Source organism: Rhinatrema bivittatum, chromosome 15 (genome assembly GCF_901001135.1).
Source record: "Rhinatrema bivittatum chromosome 15, aRhiBiv1.1, whole genome shotgun sequence".
NCBI classification, from domain to species: domain Eukaryota; kingdom Metazoa; phylum Chordata; class Amphibia; order Gymnophiona; family Rhinatrematidae; genus Rhinatrema; species Rhinatrema bivittatum.
In genome coordinates, this window is record NC_042629.1 from 56,646,669 (window position 1) to 56,672,088 (window position 25,420).

The 25,420-nt window shown below is 41.6% G+C and overlaps 1 protein-coding gene and 1 long non-coding RNA gene across 5 annotated transcripts in view; one reads left to right on the forward strand and one right to left on the reverse strand.

Annotated features, from left to right (window-relative positions):
• The window catches only part of ZBTB17 (zinc finger and BTB domain containing 17), a 79,954-nt gene that overhangs the window by 20,630 nt on the left and 33,904 nt on the right, over positions 1-25,420 (forward strand). For 3 of the 4 annotated variants that reach the window (XM_029578216.1, XM_029578218.1, XM_029578217.1), the window contains exons 5-9: positions 4,050-4,166; positions 5,641-5,876; positions 7,420-7,562; positions 16,940-17,240; positions 18,815-18,902. In XM_029578216.1, the coding sequence (XP_029434076.1) occupies positions 4,050-4,166; positions 5,641-5,876; positions 7,420-7,562; positions 16,940-17,240; positions 18,815-18,902 (885 nt within the window). The remainder of the gene's footprint in view (positions 1-4,049; positions 4,167-5,640; positions 5,877-7,419; positions 7,563-16,939; positions 17,241-18,814; positions 18,903-25,420) is intronic. The other variant, XM_029578219.1, reaches the window with a different exon arrangement.
• The window catches only part of LOC115076600, a 57,346-nt gene that overhangs the window by 336 nt on the left and 31,590 nt on the right, over positions 1-25,420 (reverse strand). Inside the window, exons 3-4 of the long non-coding RNA XR_003852806.1 lie at positions 13,129-13,288; positions 10,660-10,880 (exon numbers count right to left, since the gene is read on the reverse strand). This is a non-coding gene — a long non-coding RNA (uncharacterized LOC115076600). The remainder of the gene's footprint in view (positions 1-10,659; positions 10,881-13,128; positions 13,289-25,420) is intronic.

Sequence of the window (25,420 nt, forward strand, 5' to 3'; positions counted from 1 at the left end):
TGTACTCTGTGTTCTCTTCCTGTTGCAATACTAGAGACGTTCCTTAATCTCTGGCTTTCTCCTCCCTTACCCACCCGCTAAGGGTCCTCGCTACTTGTCTCAGGTCTTCTTGCATTCTAATACCATTTGTCTCCTCCATCTCGACTGGGAAGTTATTCCATGCATCCACTGTCTGTTGTATTTGCTTACTTTCCGCCTAACGTTACCCTGGTTTACCCTCATACCATGACACCTTTTCCACTGAAATTTGGTTTCTTCTTGTATTTTATTCATGCTCTGAGATATTTGACTGTTTCTATTATATCCTTGTCTCCCTGGAATATACATGTTTTAGATTATTGTATTGTCATGAGTGCTTAATGTGCAGACTGCACTATATTGGTGGCCCTCTTCTAGACTGACTCTGCTCTAGAATTGGACTCAGAATTCCAGAAGAGATGTCACTAATGATTTGTACAGAAGTATCATCACCTCCTTTTGATTTTCTACTGGTAGTGCCTCTCCCTATGCTCACTAGCAGTCCTCTGGCTCTTAGCATTGCCTTATCGCACTGTTTGTCAACTTTGATATCATAAGATATCATTTCCAGATCCTTCTTTGCTAGAGACCTGGGCTGAGCTGTTCTCCCCACCAATCTATTTGACATTGAGTTAGTGACGTAATCTCTTTGCCAAAACCTACTGCCTGACCCACTAAGGCTTTTTGCTCATTCTGTGCCTATGGGAAAATACCCTGATGAATCAGCTTGTTAGTTGCTTTTTTTTTTTTTTTTTGACAGGGATATTGTAGCCATCTGACTCTTTTTTTTTTTTTTTTGTCAAGTGTCATTTACACATTTTATTTTGATTTATAAATAAAATAACTAATCAATACTATAATCTTGTTTAAACTTAAAGCAAATTGTGAACTCTAGTTTCAGCGTTCTAAGAAGTCGGTACGTGAAGGACAGTGCAAGAGAAATCTTATTCTCCGAGGGAAAGCAGGATACTTATTTATTTAAAAACATTTGGTATTCCGCACCCATTCTAGGCAGATTCCATATTTAACGTATGCAGATAAAAAGATGCTCATTATGAAATCAAACATCTGTACATCTTGGACTAACAGACAGCCATGCCATCAATATTAGGACAGTGTCTCAGCACACTTGGATAACGTTATCCACCAGCACTAACCTAAAGCATCTCCTAGATTCTCTTCTGGAAAAGCTTGAGAGCTTTCCCAGGTTTGTGTGGAATTTTCCGTGGGGCTCCCTCAATCTATTTTTGTCCATGGTGACGTTTGGATGTGACTTCCTGTTTTGTGTCTTTATCACGGCCTTTACTTTAATAATTGTCTTCTTTTTAGAGAGAGAGAGAGAGGACCTCCTCTGTCATTTTCTCCTGGCTGTCTCATAGTTTCTTAGGTAGGTTTTTGGCATTTCAAAAGTGTTACTTGTTGAGGCAGCTGCATCCCTTGGTGTGGCCTGCTTCAATGGCCTTAACCAGATTTTTTGGGTTTTTTTGCAAACATTTTATCGTTTGCTTTCACAAGACTTTCCTCATTGTGGCAGAGAAGAAGTTCAGTGGCTTCAAATATTGCACCTGCTGCAACCACACATTTCAGACCATCACAAGGTTTGCTGACACTGTTTGGCAGTAGAGCATGATTTCCGAGACTGGCATCTGCTCAGAGGTGTCACCTAGAGCTGTCAAGCTCTGGAGATTGAAGTTGCACAACCTCCCTGGTGTGAAGAAGACAACCGGTATTCCTTCTCCGGCATTGATTGCAAAGGACTAAGGAGGCATTTTGATCGCTAGTAGCCACTTTGCACCCTCAACCTCTTGGCTAAGGACAAGCCTTAGGCCCCCGCTTCCTGCTCAGCATACAAGGGTTCCTTGGGTTTGAGCTCATCCTGAAGAATTTGCACTGAACAGTGAGCAAAGTTATTGAGGCCTTGGCACCATTCTTGTTCAGCACATGGTTTTGAGCGCTGAGGGGATTGCAGCACTTGCTTTATGGCTACATGTTTTTATAAGCTTTTCCAGAAAACCCTGGAGATGCTCCGTGTTAGCACTGGCGGATGACATCACCTACATGTGACTGATCACCCTGCTGTCTTCAGAGAACCCCTGTTTCCCTTTGCTTATAAGGCTCTTATCTGGGACTCAGCAGCCTTAGGGTTAAGCCCAGGGAGGGTCAATAACTTGCTGAAGGTCGCACAGTGGGAAAAGATGGATTTGGAACCTGGATCTCCAGCTTTTGACAGCTAAGCGCTCTGCATGGCGCACACAAGTATTTCGGCTTTTATAGCATCGGTACTGTGCAACAGCTGTTACAAGTCTAGATTTGGAGTCATTTTATTTGGCACATGGTTAATACAATTTATTTTTAAAAACCAAATATATTATGGTAGTGACACCGTCTGAGCTAATTTTATTGTGAATAGTGTCGTGCACGATTTGAGGTGGGAAGATTTTGGCACAAAGCTGGGCATTTCCATCAACTTGAAATTGTAAATGATACACAAAGGAGACTTGAACTACATGCTGTGGCTATGGAGAAGTGTCAGCATCTGTTGAGGAAGAATAGTAAAGGTTAGGATCGTAAGAAGGGCCACATTGAGACAGAGCTGTCTCTGACAGTAGCCAGTCTTGGTCACTTGGAAGGGCCAGCAGATGCTAATAGGACAGTCCATTCCTGTTACTCACTCCTTGAAGTATAATGTGGAGATGCCCCATTTATTCTGGTCAATAATTGTTTTATAGACCTGATACAATCTCTCTCTTTAAAACTCTGCTATACTACTAGCCTTGACCACATTCTCTGGCAACCAATTCCATAGCCTAATTAATTGTTGGCTGAAATATTTTTTAAATTGGATTTAAACTTGTTACTAGTTATTTTCTTGGAATTTCCCCTAGTTCTAGTATGTTTTGATAGAGTAATAGTTGTCGACTTATTCTACACCACTCATGACTTTATAAACTTCTGTCATATCCCTTTTGTAGTTCTCTCTTCTCAAAGCTGGAGTCCTAATTTGTGTAGCTTTTCTTCATAAGGGAGCCATTCCATCCTGTTTTTCTTTTGTTGACCTTCTCTGCACTACTGGACATTCTTTAAATTAATATCTTTTAAAAATATTATCCCCTTTTTAGTCTCATCATTTTGCTCTCACTTCTTCCCCTCGGATGGCATGACTGGGTGACTCAGATTCTTGTGAGCATGAAGGCTGGAGAGCAGCACCTCCTTCATGGCACAACCTCAGCGCTGCTGTTTAATAGTGGTGAGACCTGCCTTAGTGATAGATGCCTTTCCCTCCTTCCCTCCCTTCTGGGTCCTGAATGCTTCACCTTCATGGTGCATCCAGGACCAGTTAATTTGCATCCCCCATACTACAGCAGTACAGCCTGAGCCATGGGACTAACTCCCTTTAAATATTGACCATATTTTTGAATTCTGCATTGACTGTTTTTTATAGTATTAACACCTGGTCAGAGTTTTGCAATATTGCTTTGATCATTGCACAAAGTTGTATTGCCTTAAGTTGCAAACAAAAATAATATTGGACATCATACGCGTGAACAAGCAACAAGAGTGGCTTCTTACTGCTCCTTGGAAAAAATGAGTATACAAGAGTTAGAATACACTTCAGCTCTTAAGGAGTATATGGGACTCTTATGGAGTAGGTGAATATCAGATTGGATTCTCATCCTGGGTTTCTGAAGTTGAATGGGAGGGTTGTATAGAGTGTTGAGTGGGAATTTCAATGTAAAGCAATAAAATTTAACTACTGTTGTAATTGCAAAAACTGAAGGCCTCAAAAGGATGGACTTGCATACTGTATATTATTTTATAGTGTGTGTGCAAGCAGCCAGACTCTTGCCATGAGCACAGCAGGCTATGCCAGGCCTGATTTGGGTAGGATTGGATAAGCAAATAGACTATAAATGAATGCAGCCAATTAAACCCTGAGATAAAGGAGCCTTGTGTTTATGGTTTTTGCTTTGTATGTAGCAAGCACCACAGCGCCTGCCCTGATCCCTCTCGCCTTCCTTCTGTACGAGCAGGAGACGCTCTGCAGGACGATGCCTCCCAAACGCCCTGCGAGAATTCGGGAGTCAGCACCAGGAGCAGCCGGCTAACCAGAGCATCAAACGGGCGCCCCTCACAGAGCCCCAAACAAGGTAGCAGCTCAACCCCGTGCTAACAGAAGAGGTCTGGGGGGTTCACAAGTTTAAAGTAATAATGCCTTGTGTGTGTCTGAAATAACGTGAAAACTATCTGCTTGGCCACGTGGAGCCACATAACACATTGCTGCTGCTGGTTAATAAGTTTTCTATATTCCACAAACTACCTTAGCAGCCAGTACCGTATACTATTCTGCATGGATTTATTTATTTAAAATATTTGTAGTCCGCTAATCCGAAAATCTTATCAGATAACAAAAAACCCACATAATAAATCATACTGGATAATTTGTGTGTGTGTGGGGAGGAGGAGGAGTTGTGATACCTTTAATTAGCTTAACAAAAAAGGGTTTTTTTAATAGACTTCAGGGTATTGTAGGGCCTTTCCAGTGAGACCCCTGTTTGTATAAAAAAGCTCTTTTGCTCTGTATGTATGTCTGGAATGGAGTGTGAGTTCTACTGAGAAGGGACTTGTCTTATTATGCTTTTGTGTAGCGCTATAGAAATGGTAGCAATAGTGGTTTTCCACTATTGCTACCATTTCTTTGTAGGGGAGAACTGTCAAAAGTTTTTGCACAGGTAAATGTGCGTTTTACATGTGTGAAGCCCCTCCCCCATGAATGCGGGTAGGGGTGCGCATGACGTATGGCAGCCTGGGGACTTCTACCTAGACCAAAAAAGGGGAGAGGCTGTACCGGCAAAATACACTGATGAACAAGACCCTGTGCGCTCCGCGTTCCCCCAAAGTTTCAAAGGAAGACCCTGCATCAGGAGTTTTTTTCCTTTAGAAAATCTGCTCGCAGCCCTGTACCTGCAGGTCTGCAAGCACTGCAAAGAATTTAAGAGTACCCCCATAAAATATATCCTACCCTCCTAAGTATCTTATCTGTGTATCAGGTACAGGTTTCACGCACTGTTGGGGGAAGGTAATTTTCAAAGCTTTTTCCATGGCTGGACAGCCCCACTGAAAAATCGCTCATCCCCTGATGGATCCTTTAAAAATTGCCCCCTTAATGTACCTGTTTGTTTCTCTGTCATGTGATTCAGAGTTCTTAATTTATATTTAATAGTGAGATTTGTGTACGGGGAGGGTGACATGGGAAAGCATGTGGTTTTTCCCCCCCCCCCCCCCTTATAAGCCATTTCCAGTGCAGATTTAATGAACTCGCCCATCCAGGTGTTTTGCCACGGGACAAAGCCTTTGCTGAAGCAGCCCCAAGAGTGTTTAGGACTTTTAGTTTCCCTGTGTAAACCTCCTGTCTCCACTGGCCCCGTTATACTTTCTTTCTCCAAAACCACTAAAATTGTGCAGAAACGCGTCCTCATCCTACTGTCTGGCTGTCTTTTTAGCAGAGAGAGAAAGGTGGCCCTTGGGAATAGATAAAGTTAGAGGCAGCATCTCCTGTCTTTTACGCTGACAATATGCTGGGTCACAAAAATATCTTGTTCATTAATTCTTCCCCCTTTTTAGCAGTTGTGGAAACGGAAAATGAGAGCGCAGAGGAAAAGGCTCAGGAGGATGAGGAGGCAGAGACCACAGAGGAAAGGATGGAAAACGGAGAAACCATGGAGGAGAACGAGGAGTCGATAGGCACAGACTCTGGCCAGGAAACCTCGGGCGAGTCCCGGCAGCTGAGATCGGGAACAATATCCTACGGCGACCGGAGTGAGTCTCGGGCCTACGGATCCATAATACACAAGTGTGAGGTGAGGGCCTGGGGTACGCGACTTCCTCCGGAGAAGGAAGGATGTGTATGTGACATCCCAAACTTCTTATTCTGTGGAACACCTAAATATTGATAAACCAAAACTTAATGATATTGCCACTACTGAAAAGCAAATTACAAGACTCTCTCGTGGAATTATTCAACTGCGTCTTGATATGGGTGCTGTGTACATGTTTTGAGATCACTTCAGACTGATGCTCTGCTCAGCCACTCTGAGTGCCTCATTTATGTCATTGACTGGGGGTTCTTCTCCATCCCTGGCCCGGTCATACTGAGGTAATAAATGATGGGACATCCAGTCTGTCCCATAGAGATTTTTTTTTTTTTCTATTTGGGGTAGATGAGCCTATAAATTCCCAACACCAATTCCCCTCGCCCTAATCTTGTATTTTTTATTATTTTTTTTTTAATCCGATCTCCCGCCAGGGTTTGGTTTTCTGAGGGGTCAATAGTGGACGGTAGGTGGTCAGTAAAGTTAGCCGGATAAACCTATCTGGCTAACTTGGTTGCAATATTGAGTGGTGCGGGTGTCCTGCTGAATATACGAGGCTATATGAAAGTTAGCCGGATAATGCTGAAAATCAGTTATCCTGCTGACTTACCGGGTCAGTTATCAAGCGGAGATGCGACCTTATCGTGTGCGATACCGGCCACATCGTGGTGGTACTATTCAAATGAAGGGAAGGGGAGGAGTGTGGGCGGGACGTAACTACACCTTTTCCTGTGTGCGGCCGGTGAAACCACACTGCCACGATGCGGCCAGCTGTACACTATTGCTCCCCCCACCCCTTTTGTTTTGGGCCATCATTCTGCTATATTTATAGCAGAATGCTATAAATATAGCAGAATGCTATAAATATAGGCCTTAGCCTGGTAACTTAACTCTGGCCTGAAAAGACCCTCTAGAATGCTTCCATTTTATCTGGCTCAGTCCTTAGCTGAATGTACTCCGATAACTCTGAGGCTTTGGGAACGATGGGAAATTCATAAAACGGGGTTTTGTCTGGCTAAGTCCCAATTTAGAGATCCATTTTCAAACGGCTTTGGCTAAGATTTTTCTCCTTTTCTGTGTCTCTGGACTTACCGGGTCTACAATGGAAATAGTCATTGACATATTTGGAAAGCAATAATCAAAGCCCTTTTTCCATGGGTAAAATGGTATTTCACCTGTGGAAATGCTTTTGGTTATTACCCACCCTTTGTGCAGGTAACAGTGCATGCATTCTGTTTACCTGCAGAGGCAATCCCAGGACTGGAGGATGCCACCGAATGAAACTACATGCGTACATCTGAGCTGAAAAATTAACGCAGAGAAAGAAGGCACAAATTTCTGTGCATCATTTTTCCTTAGGTAATAAGCAAAGCAAAATTACTAGTGTAGTTTTGCTTTGATTATTGGTGTAAACCCCATGGTTAAAAGTCCCTGCACAGTTTTGCACCAGCATGCCTAGTTATGTTTATTTATGCCTTGGTGTCTTTGATGTATTTTCTTTATTACGAGTTGTTTGTTTTTGTTTTTTTAGGATTGTGGCAAAGAGTTTACCCACACGGGAAATTTTAAAAGGCACATCCGGATCCACACTGGGGAGAAGCCCTTCTCCTGCCGGGAATGCAACAAGGCGTTCTCTGACCCAGCAGCTTGCAAAGCCCACGAGAAGACTCACAGGTATTAGGAAAATACTGGGGGTTGATGGGTGGGAGGAATGGGAGAGGCAAGAGAGGCCTAGCATGGGAAAAGAAACGAGGCAAATTTCTCCAGCGCACTACTTTGTAAAAACCAGACCTAGTTTCCTTTCAGGGTGTTTCAGTAAAGAAGAAAGTTTTTTTTTTTATAAAGGCAACTATCACAAAAAAACCCCAAAACAAAAACCCCAAAACTTTGCGTTGTTGCAGATTTCTGGTACGCTGCTCCTCCCCCGAAACTGACTGCAGCCACGCTGCTTCTACACCTCGCTCTCTCCCCATATAGCTTCTCTGCTTCTCCACCCCACCTTCTCCCCATAAAGCTGCTCTGCTCCTGTAGCCAGGCCCTCTCCCCACTAAGGGGAAGCCCAGACCAGATGTGTTCCATGCATTAGAAAAGGCGGAAGGAAGGCAAAAAGACCGCCAACATGGTTAAAAGGTGAGGTCAAATAGGTTATTTTAGTAAAAAGAACTGCTTTCAAAAATTGGAACAAGGATCCAACTGAAGAAAATAAAAAAAATAGCATAAGCCTTGGCAAGTTAAATATACAAAACAATAAGGCAGGCAAAGAGATAATTTGAAAAGAATCTAGACATAGAAGCAAAAACTCATAATAAAGCCTTTTTAAAATATATCTGCAGCAAGAACCCTGTGAGGGAGTTAGATGATCAAAGGTTAAAGGGTCATAATGGAAAGACTAAACGAATTATTTGCATCGATGTTTACTGAAGAGGATGTTGGGGAGATACCTGTGCTGGAAACTCTTTTTAATGGTGGTGATTGGTAAGGACTGAAAAAAATCACGGTGAACCTGGATGATGAATTCAGCAAACAGCGGTCATGAAGCTACTCTCTCATCTCTATTGTTATGCCTCTAGGAGGTACTACCACAAGTTGTGATGTGATAGCTGCTCTCCATCTGCAGAGATAAAACCCCTCTTGTTCCATTTCCTAAGATAATGATGTATAAGAGAAAACAATCTAAACCTGATATATATGGTTAAACTATGTTGCAAATTACTGCTACAAACATGATACACCCATCAGTAAACCATGGCATGGAGCCTTGTATTTCTGAATTTTGAATTGGAATCTCATTGGGTAAAGGCAAAACTGGGATATATCTGTTATCATTAGGATATGACAATTTTTAATCAGCAAATACTTTAGCATTGAATATGTATATAATTTTATTTTTTTTTCTCTGGCATCTGTTTTAATTAAATAACTCATATCCTTAATCTATTTTCTTCTCTTACTCATTACCATACCATAAGTCACTCCATCCACTAACGTACCCCTGAACCTCAAACAACTTACAGGGTAGTAACCATCTGTTCAAGCAAACAAAAACTCTTCCAAAAGGAGAGCTCCTTCAATTCATTTTTAAAATCCGTAAATCTTGTATGAATCTATTTAGATGTCTGAGGAATAGTTTATATTGGTGCTTTCTAATATGAAATTAATCAAAACAAATTGTTGCTGGATAGGGTAACAAATACAGGATCTATTCCCTTCTTCAGAATGATTTTCGTGTAAGAACCAAATAGATGCATTTTAACTCTCACCAGAATAAAGCAACCTTCCTACTCAGGTTGTTTTTTCTGCTGCAAAGAGGAGTGAATTCCTGAGGGTGGGGCTACTCCAACTGCTCCAGTAAAACAAACTTTCTTAGGCAGAAGTAACTAGAAGACTGATAAAAAGATTTTACTTTACACTTCAATCATTCGTTTATTTATTGACAAAACACTTTACACACCCAAATCTGGCAGAGCAGATATCTTGTTAACCTATAGTATTAAAATCTCACATACAAAGAAAAATTTGATCACATGGGAAGACAAAAACAGCTACCGGAAACCTTTTCATTTCTACTAAAGTAGGAAACTACTGTGAATATTTTACTTAACTTACAAAGAAAGAAATCCTATTCTGTTCTAACCACATGATTTTTTTTTATTTATTAAGCAAAGAAGGCAAAAAGCAGAAAAGTAAAAAAGGAACTTACCTCATCTCTATCAGATCTCTGTATAAAATATTACAAACATCTCTGATGTTCAAAGAGCAAGGCACTCAGAAACTAACTGCATGTTTCAACTCATTCTGCCATATAGCTTCCTTCCCTAAATAAACAGTATCTATAGTATTTCATTACATATAATAGGGATAAATATAAAAAGTTATGAACACAGTCATGTAACAAGCATTCCAGTCTGATTCAGGACCAAAACATACATTACATGTAGAGAAAATGGACAAGACAGCAGCTTTCTCTTTGTTTTGATCAGAGGCATTGACCTTCCTTATTTATCTCACATACAAATATTTATTTACCCATTGTTTAAAGAAACCATACCTTATTAGGTTATGCCCAAATTCAATGCTAGCCATCAAAAGAAAGCAGACGAAACCAAACTTTCTTAAAGAATTTACTAAATTAAATTCACTTTCTGAAAAATCAGCTCATTTCTCCACAACTTAAATTCCTCATCAGTCTGGTTATAACTTTCAAACAGAAAAAGCAATTCATTTAAACCAGATCTCCCCACTGTTTCTACTTGCGCATGAGAATTACTTTGAGCTTTACATAACTCTCGCTTCCTCTTATCTTCCAACACAGTTAAACTCTCCAGCTCCCAGTATCCTTTCAAGTTCTGAAACTTCCACGGCAATTGTAAATTGAGACTGAGCTATGATCCCTAGAGTCGATCCCCACTCACTGCGATGCATTACACCAGGGCAGCAATCAGACAAACACAGACACCCAGATTCCAAACAATGCTTTTCCAAAACTTTCCTTTTTTATGCTCCTCTAATCTGAGCCCTGCAAGCAAGGCAAGGACTTAAAACAAAGGATTTGTTTTCCAGTACAAATTTATTAATAAATATACAGGCAAACGAACCAGACTCACTCCTAATAAGCTTTCATTAAGTATACTAGAAAGAATATAAAATTGAGTGGGCGACCCCACAGCAAATCAAAATAAATAGTGCACTTTTATCTACAATTGGCCAAAGAAAATCTTTTACTTGCAAACAACAAAATTATACTTTACAGATAGAGCTATCTTTCACTTACCACTCTCTCTCTCTTCTGTCTCCGGGTATCACTTTTCAGTCGTCAGATACGCAGAATTCTTTAGCTGGGTAACTTCCTTTGGACGAGAACCAATTGCTGACAGAGTACCAGTGTTAGGTCTGAGCCTGTCCAGCAGATTCAGATGCAAGACTGCACAATGCATGGTGGCCACAGCCTCCGCTGGGTTCTTTCACAGTCGCCAACATGCTTATGGCGCTTCTCTATGGGCACAAGAATACTGTACTTAGATTTTGTAGAAAGTATAATTTTTTATTGAGCAATATAAGTATTCTTGGGAGATGCTGGATGTCATTTCTCTAACAAACTGACCATCCAGCATCTTGTCTGTATACATGAACTGATCCTTCTTTTATAAGTAAAATACAATACTAGATCAGAAATTCTTAAGTTGCGTGACCACCTGGATTATCATTTACATAGGTTGTCATGTCACCAGCATGATACATTATCCCTAAATTACCTCGACCAGTTCGCCAAGTTGGGGCCTATTTACCATCACTCTTTAGATAATCCTTTATTCTGTTAAAATCTTGCTGTTCAGGGCAATCGTTATATCTTAGGCTTTGTTTACAGATGCCCCTGTTATAGATGCTCCTGAGGTTCTAACCGTTGCCTTCTGTTCTTGTGACCCTATAATTAGGCATCACAAATTGTTGCCAGCTTCAACTGGAATTCCTTCAGGTCAGGCTCAGTTGGGCATTTAAAGTTCACATAGCCAAAAAGGCTAAGATAGCAGTGGATTCTGGGTCATTTGCCGTCTCCATGTTCATCTCAAGCTCAGGCACACATATTTAAATAGTAGCAAATCATCTGGACCAGATGGTTTACACTTGAGTTCTGAAAAAACTAAAAAATGAAATTGCAGCTCTGTTACTGGTAATTTGTATCCAGTCATTTAAATCAACCATTGTACCTGAAGATTGGAGAGTGACCAATCTTTAAAAAGAGTTCCAGTGGTGAGCTGGGAAAAATCATAGAAACTATTCTTAAATAAAATCACAGACATATAGAAAGACATGGTTTAATGGGACACAGCCATCAGGGATTTACCCAAGAGAAGTCTTGCCCCAGCAATCTACTACATTTTTTGAAGGGGTAAATAAACATGTGGATAAAGGTGATCCAGTGGATGTAGTGTGTTTGGATTTTCAGAAGGTGTTTGACAAAGGCTCCATGAGACACTCCTGAGAAAAATAAACAGTCATGGGAGAGAAGGCAATGTCCTATTATGGATTGCAAACTGGTTAAAAGATAAAGGGAGTAGGAATAAATGGTCAGTTTTCTCAGTGGAGAAAAGTAAAAGTGGGGTGGGATCTGTACTGGAATGAGTGATTTTTAATATTTTTATAAATGATCTGGAAATGGGAATGACAAGAGGTGATCAAATTTACAGATAACACAACTTTTCTGAGTAGTGAAATCACAAATGGATTGTGAGAAATTGCAGGAAGACCTTGGGAGATTGGGTATCCAGATGGCAGATTAAATTTAATGTGGACAAATGTAAACTGATGCACAAGGGGAAAGGTTACCCACACTGTAGTTACACAATGTTAGGTTCCGTATTAGGAGTTACAATTTAGGAATAGGATTTGGGCATCATGTGGATAGCACTTTGAAATCCTTGGCTCAGTGTGTGATGGCTGTCAAAAGAGCAAAATAGAATGTTAGGAATGATTAGGAAAGGAATGGAGAATAAAATTAGGGTGCTTAATACTCTTGCACCGGTCCTGACTAAATGTATTACTCACGATTCCAGGAACTTTTTTATGTTGCTTAAATCTTTAGTTTCACCCATTCCAAGTACAAATAATAGTTTATTTTCAGTTTTTGACTGATAATGTAAAGGATTTGGTTGCCACTTTTCCAGGAAATTTCCAGCAGACTGTTAGAGCACCACGTATAGCAGAAGGCAACTGGGAACTTTTTGATCTTATATCTGAAAGAGACTTAGTATTCTTGGGAATCTACGTGATACCTTTTTTTTTCTCTGGCTAATTCTTTGCTCAGCCGTCCATTTTAAAGTCTTGACAGAAGAATTTGCAGTTCTTGACAAAATTAGTAAGTTTTTCATTACTTGAAGGTCATGTACCAGAAAATCTGAAAGTTGCCCAAAAAGGTCCCAACTCTTGACCCAAAAGTTCGTCTAATTATAGCCCAATATCAAATTTACCATTTCTGGCTAAGTTGTTGGAAAAGGTAGTGCAGATACAGTTGAACTCTTACATTGAGGATCACAGCTTGCTTGACCAAAACACATTTGGTTTTAGACCTATGCATGGCACTGAGCCATTGCTTCTCTCTTTGGTAGATTTTTTCGTAGGGAGTTTGACCGTGTAACAGAATAATGTTTTGGCCCTGCTGGATGTCTCTGTGGCATTTGATATGCTGGATCATCTCCGTGATATGGGAATTTTGCCTACTGTTCTTGAATGACTTTCTTCTTACTTTGAGAAATGTTCCCAACAGGTTGCAATAAGAGGATATAAATCAGCATTGCATAAGCTTGAAACAGGAGCCCCTCAAGGTTCTTTCTTGTCTCCAATATTGTTCAACGCATACGTGTTTCTTCTCTCTCAGTTGCTGGCTAATCTTGGAGTAGTTATTTCTGCATGGAAGTATACAATTTTTATGTTACAGTCTCATCTACAATTGATAATGCGCTGTCGCACGTTTCTCAATGTCTGTTTCCTCAAAGAGTGGCTAACCTCACAGAAACTTTAGTTAAATTTAAAAAAGACTGGAATCTTGTTTCTGTCCTGGTATTCTCCTCATCAACCTCCTTCTCACTTATTTTTGGGAAATGAAAATAATATTACTACAAAAGTGCATGATTTAGATGTAATAATTGACTCATCTCTTTCTTTCAAACTACAAATTAGTACTTTGGTACAAAATGCTTTTCACAAACTGAGATTAATTAGACACATTAAACCTTTCCTAAGTGAGAATGGTTTACTTACAATTGTTCATGCCTTGGTAATTTCGATATTAGATTACTGTAATATGCTTTATGTAGGTCTCACTCAGTCCTCCATCAAAACATTATAATTGGTACAAAATGCAGCAGCCCTTTTGATAACGGGGATAGTATTCATGAGCACATTACTCCCATTTTGGTTCAGTTGCATTGGCTCCCTATCTGCTGGTGGATAAAGTACAAATCGATTTTATTAGTGTATGAAGCTTTAACCAATCTGGCTTCCCCTTGCTTTAATGCCTTGTTAAAAATATACTATCCATCTTGTATCTTGCGATCATCATCACAATATTTTCTGTCACGTCCATCTTTCCAACAAGTACATTGAAAATGCATCATAGTTAATAATTTTTCGCAAAATATTAACAACCCATTTGTTTCAGCAGGCATTTTAAAAGTAAATTTTAAAATCATGTTAAGAAATTGTTACCTGAGCCATTAAAATGTGCATTGTCAATATCTTAACAAAAAGTTAAAAACCTACTTGTTTCAGCAGGTTGTTTAAAATTGTTCTAAAATCCATGTTATGGAATTGTTTAACTAAGATATGTTTTATAGTTAAGCATCCTGCCTTTATCATTAACGGCCGATACAGTACAGTGCGCTCCGACTTAATATCATAGCAATATTAAGTCGGAGGCCCCCAAATTTAAAAAAAAATCAAAAATTAAAAAAAAAAAATGTTAAATCTGCCCGCAGGTCGGAAGGATGCTCAATTATGCCGGCGTCAGTTTTCCAAACCTGTAGTTGTCAGCGGGTCTGAGAACAGACACCGGCAAAATTGAGCATCAGCTGTCAAACCCGCTGACAGCAGACGCTCCTGTCAAAAAGGAGGTGCTAGGGACGCGCTAGTGTCCCTAGCGCCTCTTTTTTTTTACCGCGGGCCCTCATTAGCATATTCTTCCTCCCTGAATCGCGCGCACAGGAGAGTGGCCTGTGCGCTCGCCTGCTCTCCCGCGACTTTTACTGAATCGGCCTGTAAATAAGATAATAGACCTGACTTTAATGAGTAATTGAGGAAACGTTATGCAGGAATGCTAATATTTTATTATGCTGGAAAGGCTCTAGGAGTTTGAGATATTCTTTATGTTTCTATGAGTAACGTTTTGATGAGTTTTACTGAGGGATGTTTTACAAGAGATTTTTTTTTTATATTTTTATCTTTGTTTAGCTATTAAGCAAGACATCAGATTTGATTTTAATGAGCTGTTGAGAACATTTTGTGTGTGCATATTAACATCTTTTATGGATCAGCATACGAATTATCTAAAAATTTAGAGCCTGAGCTTTTGAAACCAGAGGTTCTTTCTTCAAATGTCACATGGCAGACATTATTCTCATCTGAAAAAAAGGGTCCTCTGTGATCTTGATACCTCATGTATAACAGTTACATTGATCCAATAAAAGCCTTCATAGCCTGCAGAAATCCAGTTTAATCCAGCTATTAGCAGTTAGGTATGCTAATTTAGAAATTGTCTTTTGGCAGCTTATAGAAAAGCGCAAGCTGTCAGAAAAAGGGATGTGCAAGTCACTGGGGCGATACCGCAACATAAATGAAATGTTTTATTTATAACGCATCCTGGCATCTTGATTCAGAGGTGATATTATTAAAAAAAAAAAAAAAAAAAATGTATGCCTGGCAGGGAATTCGTTTGTGGGAATAGTGCGAGGAGTTAAATGTGGGGGAGAAACTTTGGTATGGTATAGAGAATTTTGTAGATGAACAACTACTATTTCCCTGTACGTACCCGGATCAGTCCAGACTCCTGGGTTTTGCCTCCCCTTCCAGCAGATGGGAACAGAAAATATTTGCAGGCACTGCCTTCTTAACCCAGTGCGCGTCACTTGCAGCTCCCCAGTATTTCTCTGTCTCCAGCAGATGGCGGAGCTGCAAAACCTGCAGTTCTGTACCTAAGGGGGAAGGATAGATTAGGTGAAACTCCCTCCCAGGAAGTTGGGCAGGTCCTGGTGGGACCATCCCTCCTCCTGGTTGGGGACCCTTCATAGCTCGCCGGGGGTGACAGCCAGTGGTCCGGTTCCCTTCCCTTGGGAGAAGGCTCTGCCACCTTCAGATGAGGCTGTTAATTGCTGTTTTTTCTAAAGTTTATTGAAAAAAAAGGGGAAATAGAAAAAGGACAGGGAATGTGTTGCTTGATCCCCATCAGTGGCAGAAGGGCTCCGGGTGAATGGTATTTTCCCTGTGCGGCCCCCAGCACCTCTCCTTTTTGGCACGTGCCGCATGGTCGTTTTGTCAGGGCTGCGGAGAGACTGCTGTGCGCCTTTCCAGAGCTGGCCGCTGCCTCCCTTTAACAGAAGGCATGGAGAGTAACCTGCATGGAGTGCAAGTTACTATCCGTAATAGAAGGCACGAGGGGTAACCTGCATGAAGCGGTAATTACCACCCAAGCAGCTTGCTGGGCAGACTGAATGGACCATTTGAGTTTTAATGTGCTATTAAGCAGGTGTAACTTAGGTTAACTTAACTGGATAAGTCCAGATATCAGCACGTAAAGGATGTGATTAAGTTAACCAAATAAATAGTTCACCCCCAATGCCCCCACATCCCACCCATCACTTATCTGGCAAACTACTGCTGATTGCGGCCTGATATTCAGCCGTCAAAACTTAGCGGGATAAGTAGCGCTGAATATTGGCCTTCAGAATCCTCCATTGAACCTCATTATCCTCTTACTTAACATAGTAGCATAGCAAATGACAGCAGATTAAAAACCAAAATGGTCCGTCTAGTGTGTCCAGCAAGGTTTTTAAGAGTAGTAGCAACTGCCACTCGGTTGTTTTTCATTCTGTGGCCTGTGTGTCTGTCTTGACTAGCTTGTAAGCTCCAAGAAGCAGGGATTGTGCATTGTGTGTGACTGTAAAACACTGTGTACAACTGGCATGCACTTTACAAATCATTAGAATAATAATGATGAGGGAAGGCAGACCCACCCCTCATAGGTTCCGCATCTGAGAGATTCTCTTGTTTCTGGTGTATGTCATTGGAGAAAGTTTTATATTCTTATACATTTTGATACAATTCAGCACAAGAAAATTCCAGTCTTATTTAATAAGCAGATTGAAATGTTCTTTTGCTGAGTAATATCAGAAAATTTCTCATAACACACACACACAATTTTACCCTTTCTTAGCAAAAATGCTTTCATTTTTAGTGCAGTGAATAAAGTTGGGTTAAACCGAAGTAGAATTTGGTCAACTGAGCGAAAAATGATCATTTTTAAATTGGGGGTTTTTGCTTTTGCCTTGGCCCGTGCTCGGCAGCCCCCTGAAGCCGCACAGCTGTGAAGAGTGTGGGAAAAGCTATCGCCTGATCAGCCTCCTGAACCTGCATAAGAAGCGGCACACGGAAGACGCCAAGTACCGCTGCAAGGACTGCGGCAAGCTCTTCACCACGTCCGGCAACCTGAAGCGGCACCGGCTGGTGCACAGCGGGGAGAAGCCCTACCAGTGCGACTACTGCGGCCGCTCCTTCTCCGACCCCACCTCCAAGATGCGCCACCTGGAGACCCACGACACCGACAAGGAGCACAAGTGCTCGCACTGCGACAAGAAGTTCAATCAGGTGAGCGAGTGGCCTGGAAGAGAAGCTGTCAAAGGGGCGGATTTCTTTCAGCTCTTTCTGGCCTTTTTGTTTTCCTCTGCCTCTTTCCTCAGTGCTCTTTCTGTATCTTTTTCTCGTCACTACAGTTGAGTTCAGTAAAGGGTGGTTTTATTTGGAGAGATGTTATAAGAGCAAATAATGAAACTAAATATGACCTAAAACCAGAGTTAAGGGACATGGGAGTCCATGCTTGGGGGCTGGGATTCAGCCTGGAGGGATTTTTCCTCTCCCAACTTAATTTGTCTAGTGATTGAAGCAGCAGTCTTCAAGCCAGGGGCAATCCTGGGCCTTGGATACGGCCTCTTGGCTTCACCACTGCGCAGTGACCGGGATTCCCAGAATGCTGGCTGCACAGAATCTCCAGCCTTGGCGGACCCAGGGCGTGGAAGATCTGAGCAGGCAATTGAACCAGGCCCCCTATCCCGCCCCCCCCAACACACACATGGCACTGCACTGCAGTGTCACTGAGCTACTGGGCCAGCCCTTGCTTTGAGCTTTTTTTTTATGGTGGCAGAATCGTCCCCATTTGCACCAGTGCTCACTGGAAAGGCCCAACGTGGACAGGATCGTGTGCACTTGGAGCTTCTGCCATTCAGGGCTTACACAATATTTTATTGATAATGGGCCTGATTTTAAAAAGCATTTACACACTTAAAATTGGGTTTTACATGTGTATGTACACTTTAGTCGAGCAAGTGGGCTTTTGAAAATTACTACAGTATATGCCATTGAATTGTCCATAGGATTTACTTGTGTAAATGCACTTTACTTGAGTTAATGGCTTTTGAAAAATGCTCTGATAGTGGTCCTCGGTCAGGGATTACGGGCTGCGGTTCCCTCAAGGCCCCACTATGTCTGCATCAAGTCTGACCAGTGGGTGTCGCTATTGAGCAGCGGCTGAGATTCCACTAATAATTGGCCTTGACTATAAGTTTAAAAACCGGAGGCTGTGAATTTTCCTCCTGCAATATCCCTGGGAATAGAACCCAGGCCCTAAAACTGAACCTGGGTCTTCCACGTAGCACTGCTGCTGAGACACCAGGCTTGCCCTAAAATAAAGAATATTAAGGACACCCCCTGGAGTCTGGGCACTTGCTGCTGCTTTAAGGCAACAGCTGGAAATGGTGGCTCATTACATCTCAAAGCCTTCGTTCTGGGAGCACTTAAATTCCTGACACTCACTGCAGCAGGAGCCATAGACTAATGCAGTTCATGTACTAATGGGATGTTACGCACCGACACACACTCGCGAAAGATTCTTGATGTCCTGGTGCCTCTTCATAACTGGGTCTCACCAATTTTGGCTTATTTCTCATGCATAGTGTAAAGCCAAGGCACTCTTTTCAGGGTATTCTTAGAGACAGGTGTTTGTGGGTGGGGTGTGGAAGACATGCATACTTTTCTCAAGATACAGCAGGCTTAGCCTTTGACAGGACTGGAAAAAAGGGCAGAAGTAGATCAAAAAGAACATTGAAACAAGCAGTCCAGTACAGGTCATGATGTGTGAATCTCTCCGTGTGTTTGTCTCTCTCCAGGTCGGCAACTTAAAAGCTCACTTGAAGATTCACATTGCAGATGGACCCTTAAAGTGTAGGGAGTGTGGGAAGCAGTTCACCACCTCAGGTACTTGCAGGGTTTGCGGGTGCCTTGGCATGGAAGAGAGATATGTCGTACTATGTTGGACTTGTGTTGGTAGCTTTGTTCTGCAGTTGAGTGTCTTTACGTATGGGGGGGGGGACATTGAAAGTCTTTGCTCAGGCTAAATGTTTTACTTCAGAAATTAAAAAAAAAAAAAGTCTGCTAATGTATGGATTGAAAATGTAATAGATGGTTATTTAAGATCTAGTTCTTCATAGACATGCAGGACAGTAATCAGCCATACAAGGGTATGACATCATCCAATGGCACTGAGCCGGAACAGCTCTCTGAGCTCAGAAAACCCAAAAACGTTTTCTGAGCATGCATGGGTATTCTGCACCGCTGCCACAGTCTTTTTTTTTCTTCTTCCACCCATGTGAAAGGTTGCAATTTTGCTTTCCTTCAGTCGATTATTTAATTTATTTGCTCCTATACTTTCTTCTTTTAATTCTTTTGGTAAATTATTTTTTGTTTTTGTGAATTTATTACTATTTTTTTTTTAATTGAGTTTGACCTAGCCTCTACTCTCTTCATGATGGTAGACAGCAAACCTGGCTTCAAAAGATGCCCCTTTAGCTTCTACAAGATAGCTTTTTATCTGATCAGCATGACTGCTGCATTCACTGCTTAGGCCCGTTGCTTTATATACCTAACTGCTCTGCCTGTGTCCAAATGTCTCCCAGGGCCAGAAGATCAAGAAATTACTCACTGAAAGAATTTTTAAGTTCTCAGGCCTCTGGGGCAGCAGAGACAGGGCTGTTGCCTAAATCCGTAAAGTTTAGTCTTCTCATGCAAGGCACCATAATGCAGAGGAATTTTGGTGCAGGCACTATTTCCCCTCCAGCAAAAGAGTAAGAGAAATTGTGCTCTTTGGCACTGAAGCTGTTGGTGCCGACAAATCAGAAGAAGACATCTTTGAGGCCAATATTTAGTAAACAAGTGAGCGGACAAGTTATCTGGCTACTGTCAACTGGGTGACTTGTCCCGAATATTCAGCAGGATAAATGTCCCACAGAATATCAGTGAAAAAGTTATTTGGATAACTTTAAACCTCACCGGCCGTCTTTTGAATATCGATGGTTAGGTTTAAAGTTATCCTCTAGAAAATCACTCCATAAATACAGTGCAGCTCCAAGGAATCTCAGTTAATAAAATATTACACATTTCTCCAAAAGTACATATATATGTTTGTAATGCAGGCATACCTATACTTTTCCTTCCCATTTTAAACAAATATGCACATATATTTTAGGTTTAAAATAATTGTAACAATGCACACGTAATAACCCAGAATTAAACATGGAGACAGATATTTTATAAAGTATGTGCATGTACCATTCTGAAAATAAATGCTTGCCCCTGTGCTCGGAATCACCAGTTTGCCAATACCTCCATCAGGAGTCTTAGATGCTATAGTATTTCACCCTGAACCCATATTAGTTCACCCAGACCTCCCACCTAAAAACTGCAGACAAAAGACCAGTCATTTCAACCGCGCGATTCCGTTAGCAGATATGCGTTCGCACAAGTTTGATAATGTCTTACAAAATAGCTTGCATGCAAGTTTCTGAGGCCAGTGTCAGAATGATCCTAAACTGCCCCTCTTTTCCCTGTGAAAATGTATGCGCAATATTAGAAGTATGCATGTATTCTTCAGGTTTATAAAACAGCATATACTCGCATGCGTGCTTACTTTTGCACGTGCGCTATTTTTGTGTGTGCAACCCCCTTGTAACTCTGAAAATTCATTAGTAAAGGAGTGTGCCATGAGAACTCAGGAAGAATTCCTATCTCCCAGCAATATCCAGTTATCAGATTCATGAAAGGCCTATCTCATCTTAAACTTCTGCTTAAAGATCCCCCAAGTCCTTGGGATCTAAATATAGCTCCAGCCCAGCTCATGAAATCATCATTTGAGCCTCAGCTTGGTAGTCCCCACTTTTGTGGCTGATTACTGTCCTGCTTGTCCACAGAGAAAGCTAAGTTGTCTACCTGTAACAGGTGTCTTCTGTAGACAGTAAGACAACTCAGCCACACAACTCCACCCTCTTCCTCTTAGAGTTGAAGGCTAGCTTGCTACAAAGACTGAGGAGACTTGCGCTGCAGCGGCTGGGCGGGAAATACTTGTGCACGCTCAGAAAAGCTTCTCAGGGTTTTTGAGCTCTGAGAGAGCTCGAACGTCTCAGCACTGTTGGATGACGTCATCAACTTGGCTTTATTTATATAGTGCTGTTGGCTTAAATCTGATTACAAGGTCCCTTTTTGGAAGTTGGCATAAAAAGAGAGAAAGTTAGGAACGCAATGATGTAGGAGGAAATATGGGTTTCTGCATAGTCTCTAGAAGTGTATGTATAAGAATATTTTATTGAAAATATTGGTTTAGCTTATTAAAGTTTATAGCCTGCACTCATCGCAACATAAGAATTTAAGGTGGATTACAAAATTCAAAAAACCATACATAATATGATGTGTACAAAACAAAACAATAGTAGATACAGTAAACATATAAACACAATCCAGCTGCCTAAAGCAAAGCTTTAAGCATAACATTGAAAAGCCTAAGCAGGGTACTTATTTCCTTAGTTTCCTGCTCTTATTGGTATGCTGACCTCAAGATGGGCCCCCATTACTGTAAGCCCGATTAAACAGAGAAGCTTTCAATGCCTTTCTGAAGGTATCATGAGAGTTAATAGCCCGGATATCATCTGGAAGTAAATTCCAAAAGATGGGCCCAGAAACAGAAAAGGCCCTCTCCCTGGTAATGTCAAACGCACTAGTTTTATGGAGGGAACCTGCAGCAGAACTTTTATTTTCTGACCTCAAAGAACGCGATGGTCTGTATGTTCGGCAGGACTGAATTCATCCAATGGTTAGGCTCACGAGAAGGACCCTCTGTATCAGCGATGCCATCTTGTATTTGCATCTACATTTAATCAGAAACCAGTGTAGGGCGTAAACACTGGGGGAAATGTGCTCTCTTAACAGAGTCCCCATCAAATTGCATGCTCCGGCATTTTGTACCAGTTACAATGGTCTAAGGGCACCAGTAGGAAGTCTGTTATAGAGTGCGCATTACAGTAATCTAAACCTGATAAGATCAGAGCCTATAAGACAGATGTAAAATCACAAGGCTCTAGAAGAGGTTTTAATCTTATTAAAATTTAAAAACCTTCAAAAAAGAACTAAAAACGTGGATGTTTACCAAACACCCAATGACTCTCAGACATTACTTCCCTCCTACTGGCCCCTATGCAAACATGTGGAACCAATGCAAGCACGTAATAGAATCTGTATAGGTTGACACCTGAACTATGTTTATAAAGCATACAATATATATGTTAACAATTTCATGAATCTTTTGGACACTGTTAAACATCAAAACTTTGTAAACTGTTGTGATGGCGAAACCGAACGACGGATATAAAACTCAATAGATAAATAAATAAAATTACCATCCTTAGTTTATAGGAGGAGGATTTGGAGTTAGCGTCAGGCCTGTGTCAATAATTACATCCAGGCTTACGACTAGAATGATATTGTTTCCAAACGTGAGTATAGGTGGAGCATCACAAGTGGGGAAGTTACTAAAGACACTAATCTGTTTTCATGAAATCCAACAATTTGTGTTGTACCCAACTGTTTGCATACTGAAGATATAAGGAAACCAGGATATTGATTTCTGAACATAAAATTTGGATATTGTCTGCATATATTTGATAATTCACCCCAAACGTGGAGATCTCACAGATAGGAGCAAGATAGATGTTACAGTATCGCGGAGATGGCAGAACCCTGTGGGACTTCACTAAGAGTATCACTCCAGTCCGAACAGGCACTTGCCGAGTCTTGTTAGCTAAGAGGAGGGCGAGAGGAGATCAGCCTATAATTCGACATTGTAAGATCTACATTAGGTTTTTTCTGAGTAGATGGAACAGGAACTTTTTTAAGTCATTAGGAAGGGTTCCAGATGATAAAAACAGATTCATAGTGTGTGTAATGGGTTTGCTAACCATGTCCATCAAAGGTTTGATTAAAGTAGGGAAGGGATTGAGGGGGCAGGATGAAAACTTTATCCTTGCCAGGATCTAATTCTCCTTTATTTCAGATACCTCTATGAGTGATAAATTTACATCATGCAAAACATTTTGCTGGATTTCCAATATTTTTCAGACAAAGTGGCTAGCGAGCTCGCTGCACTTTGTGGGCAGGAATTTTGAAGAACAGGGTGCACTAGGGGGTCTTGTGCTCAATGACTTCACTACTTGGAATAGCTGGCTAGATTACAAACTTGGTACATCCGATTACAAACTGCAGCTAGGAAGGGCCTGCTCACTACCCATCTGTGGTCATCGTGCACCGAGTCTCGGACTAAGTGGGTCCCCTTCCCTCACAGTTTTAGGAAGCTGGGTCCTGGCCCCTACCGTTCTGGGGCCCGTGCCCGTACCTGCCCCTGACATCCAGTGGGCGAACATGAATCTCTAACTCTGCTATATCAATAAAAAAAACCAGCCAACAGGAACAAGGACAAGAAAAGATGAAAAAAGATTGGGAAGCATCAACCACTTTTAGGCTTTTGGGAGAAGGAAGGGCTATTTGGAGGAATGACCTTCAATTAATTCATTTATTTATTTTTAACTTAGTGTGTATCAGTGGTGTGTGCTAATATTCAGAACATAATCTTACCACCTCCCACTCCCCCCATTATAATCTCCTTCCCTTTCCTCTCCTCTCCCCCTGGCATGTTCATCTCTCCTCCACCCGCCTTTGGCAGAATCACTTTCCCTTTCCTTCCCCCCCCTGACATTCACCTTCTATTCCATTCCCTCCCTCAAAAAAAACCAAAAAACAAACAACCCCTAGCATAATCTTCTCTCTCTTTGCCACACCTCACTGACATAATCGCCTTCCTCTTCTCTTCCCTGGCCCCGGCATAATTGCCTTCAGTTTCCTCTCTTTCTCCCCCCCCCCCCCCCCAATACTTCATTCATTTGGAATATTCACCTTCCCTTCCCCCTTCTCCCCACTGCCACCCTAAGCCCTCCATCTGGGTTGGGTTGAGTCATTGGGTCCTATTGACTTGCTTGGCCATTAATGCTGCTGCAGTCCCTACGTCCACTAGGCACGTGTGGGCCAAGGTCACTGTGTCCTGTTGGCCTGTGCAGGCTGATGACCCTGCTGCAGAGCCTGTTTTCCACTGACCTGTGCAGGCCCAAGCCTCGCACTCACAAACCATGTTTAATGTGCATCGTTGTGTGCAGAAACCCTGATGAGGCCGATCATTCAAAGGGATTTGTTTGGATAACATTTGAGTTATCCGACTAAATGCTGAGGTTTGAATTTCTTGCCCATTTATCCAAATCGATTTTATTTGGATATCTTGGAGATGTTCGGAAATGTAAGTTTTACTTAGCTGACTCCAAAATGCCAGTTAAGTGGCGACCCGAAACGCAGAGGAAATAAAAAAAAGCCTAGAAGCCCTGCCAACCCAATTATTCCTCCCCCTCCCCCACCCCAGAGAAACATCTGTTGGGCATTGGGCCCAATTCCCCTCCCCTAAAATATACTACAAACCTAGAGAGCCCTAGAGAGGGCTGAAACTCCTCCCCGTCCCCATTTAACGCCTAGCGGTAGGGGTTACGGATGCGGGTTGGATTTAAGGAGGAAGTGGGCTTTTTTCAGGTGAGAACGAGAGGCTTTTTTAGGCTATAAGCCCACTGCTTTTGTGATGTATTTTGGGGGGCATTTGTGGGGAGAGGGCAGAACAGGGATAGGGTGTAATTCCCAATAATTGTTTTACTAGGGTAGGGGATTAGGCTTGCTAAGCTCCCCCCCCCCCCCCCCATTTTGGGTTGTTCGGCAATATAATTTGAATATAGTCTGTTTAAGATGCGGTTATCCGGGAACACGTTCCTGGAAAACTTTGCAACCTAACTGGTGATATTCAAACATAACCAGTTAAGTTTCAAAGTTATGTGGCTAAGTATACTTTGTGGATATTCAGTGGGACATTTATTTATTTATTTTTTAAATTGACCTCTATTTGTGCACAGATTGGGTTTTATGAGCATAAATGTTGAGTACAGGACCCCTGCAACCCTAACTTCAATCCAATAGACTAGCAGTAGCCCCCAGAAAGTTTACTCCACCTCTCTTCCAGCGTTAATGAAACATGGGGTTAAATACCTTGATTAATGTGGGATTTGTGTTCACAGTTTTGCTCATGTTTGTGCACACATTGTATGCTAACCTCTCTTTCATTGTGTGTAAAGCTGTACACAGAAAAATGTGCACATAACTTCCTGCCAATGTACGCACAGCCAAGCGCATCTGTATTACATTGGGCTACAGTTAAACCACTGGGGTTGATTTTTGCAATCATTTATACTTGGGCAATAGCACACGATAGTGGCGGAGTAAGCAACAGACACGTATGAAGCAAATGCAAGGTAGCTGATGCATGGCAGACGTAAAACGATGGTCAATACATCTCAATAAGCAAAACT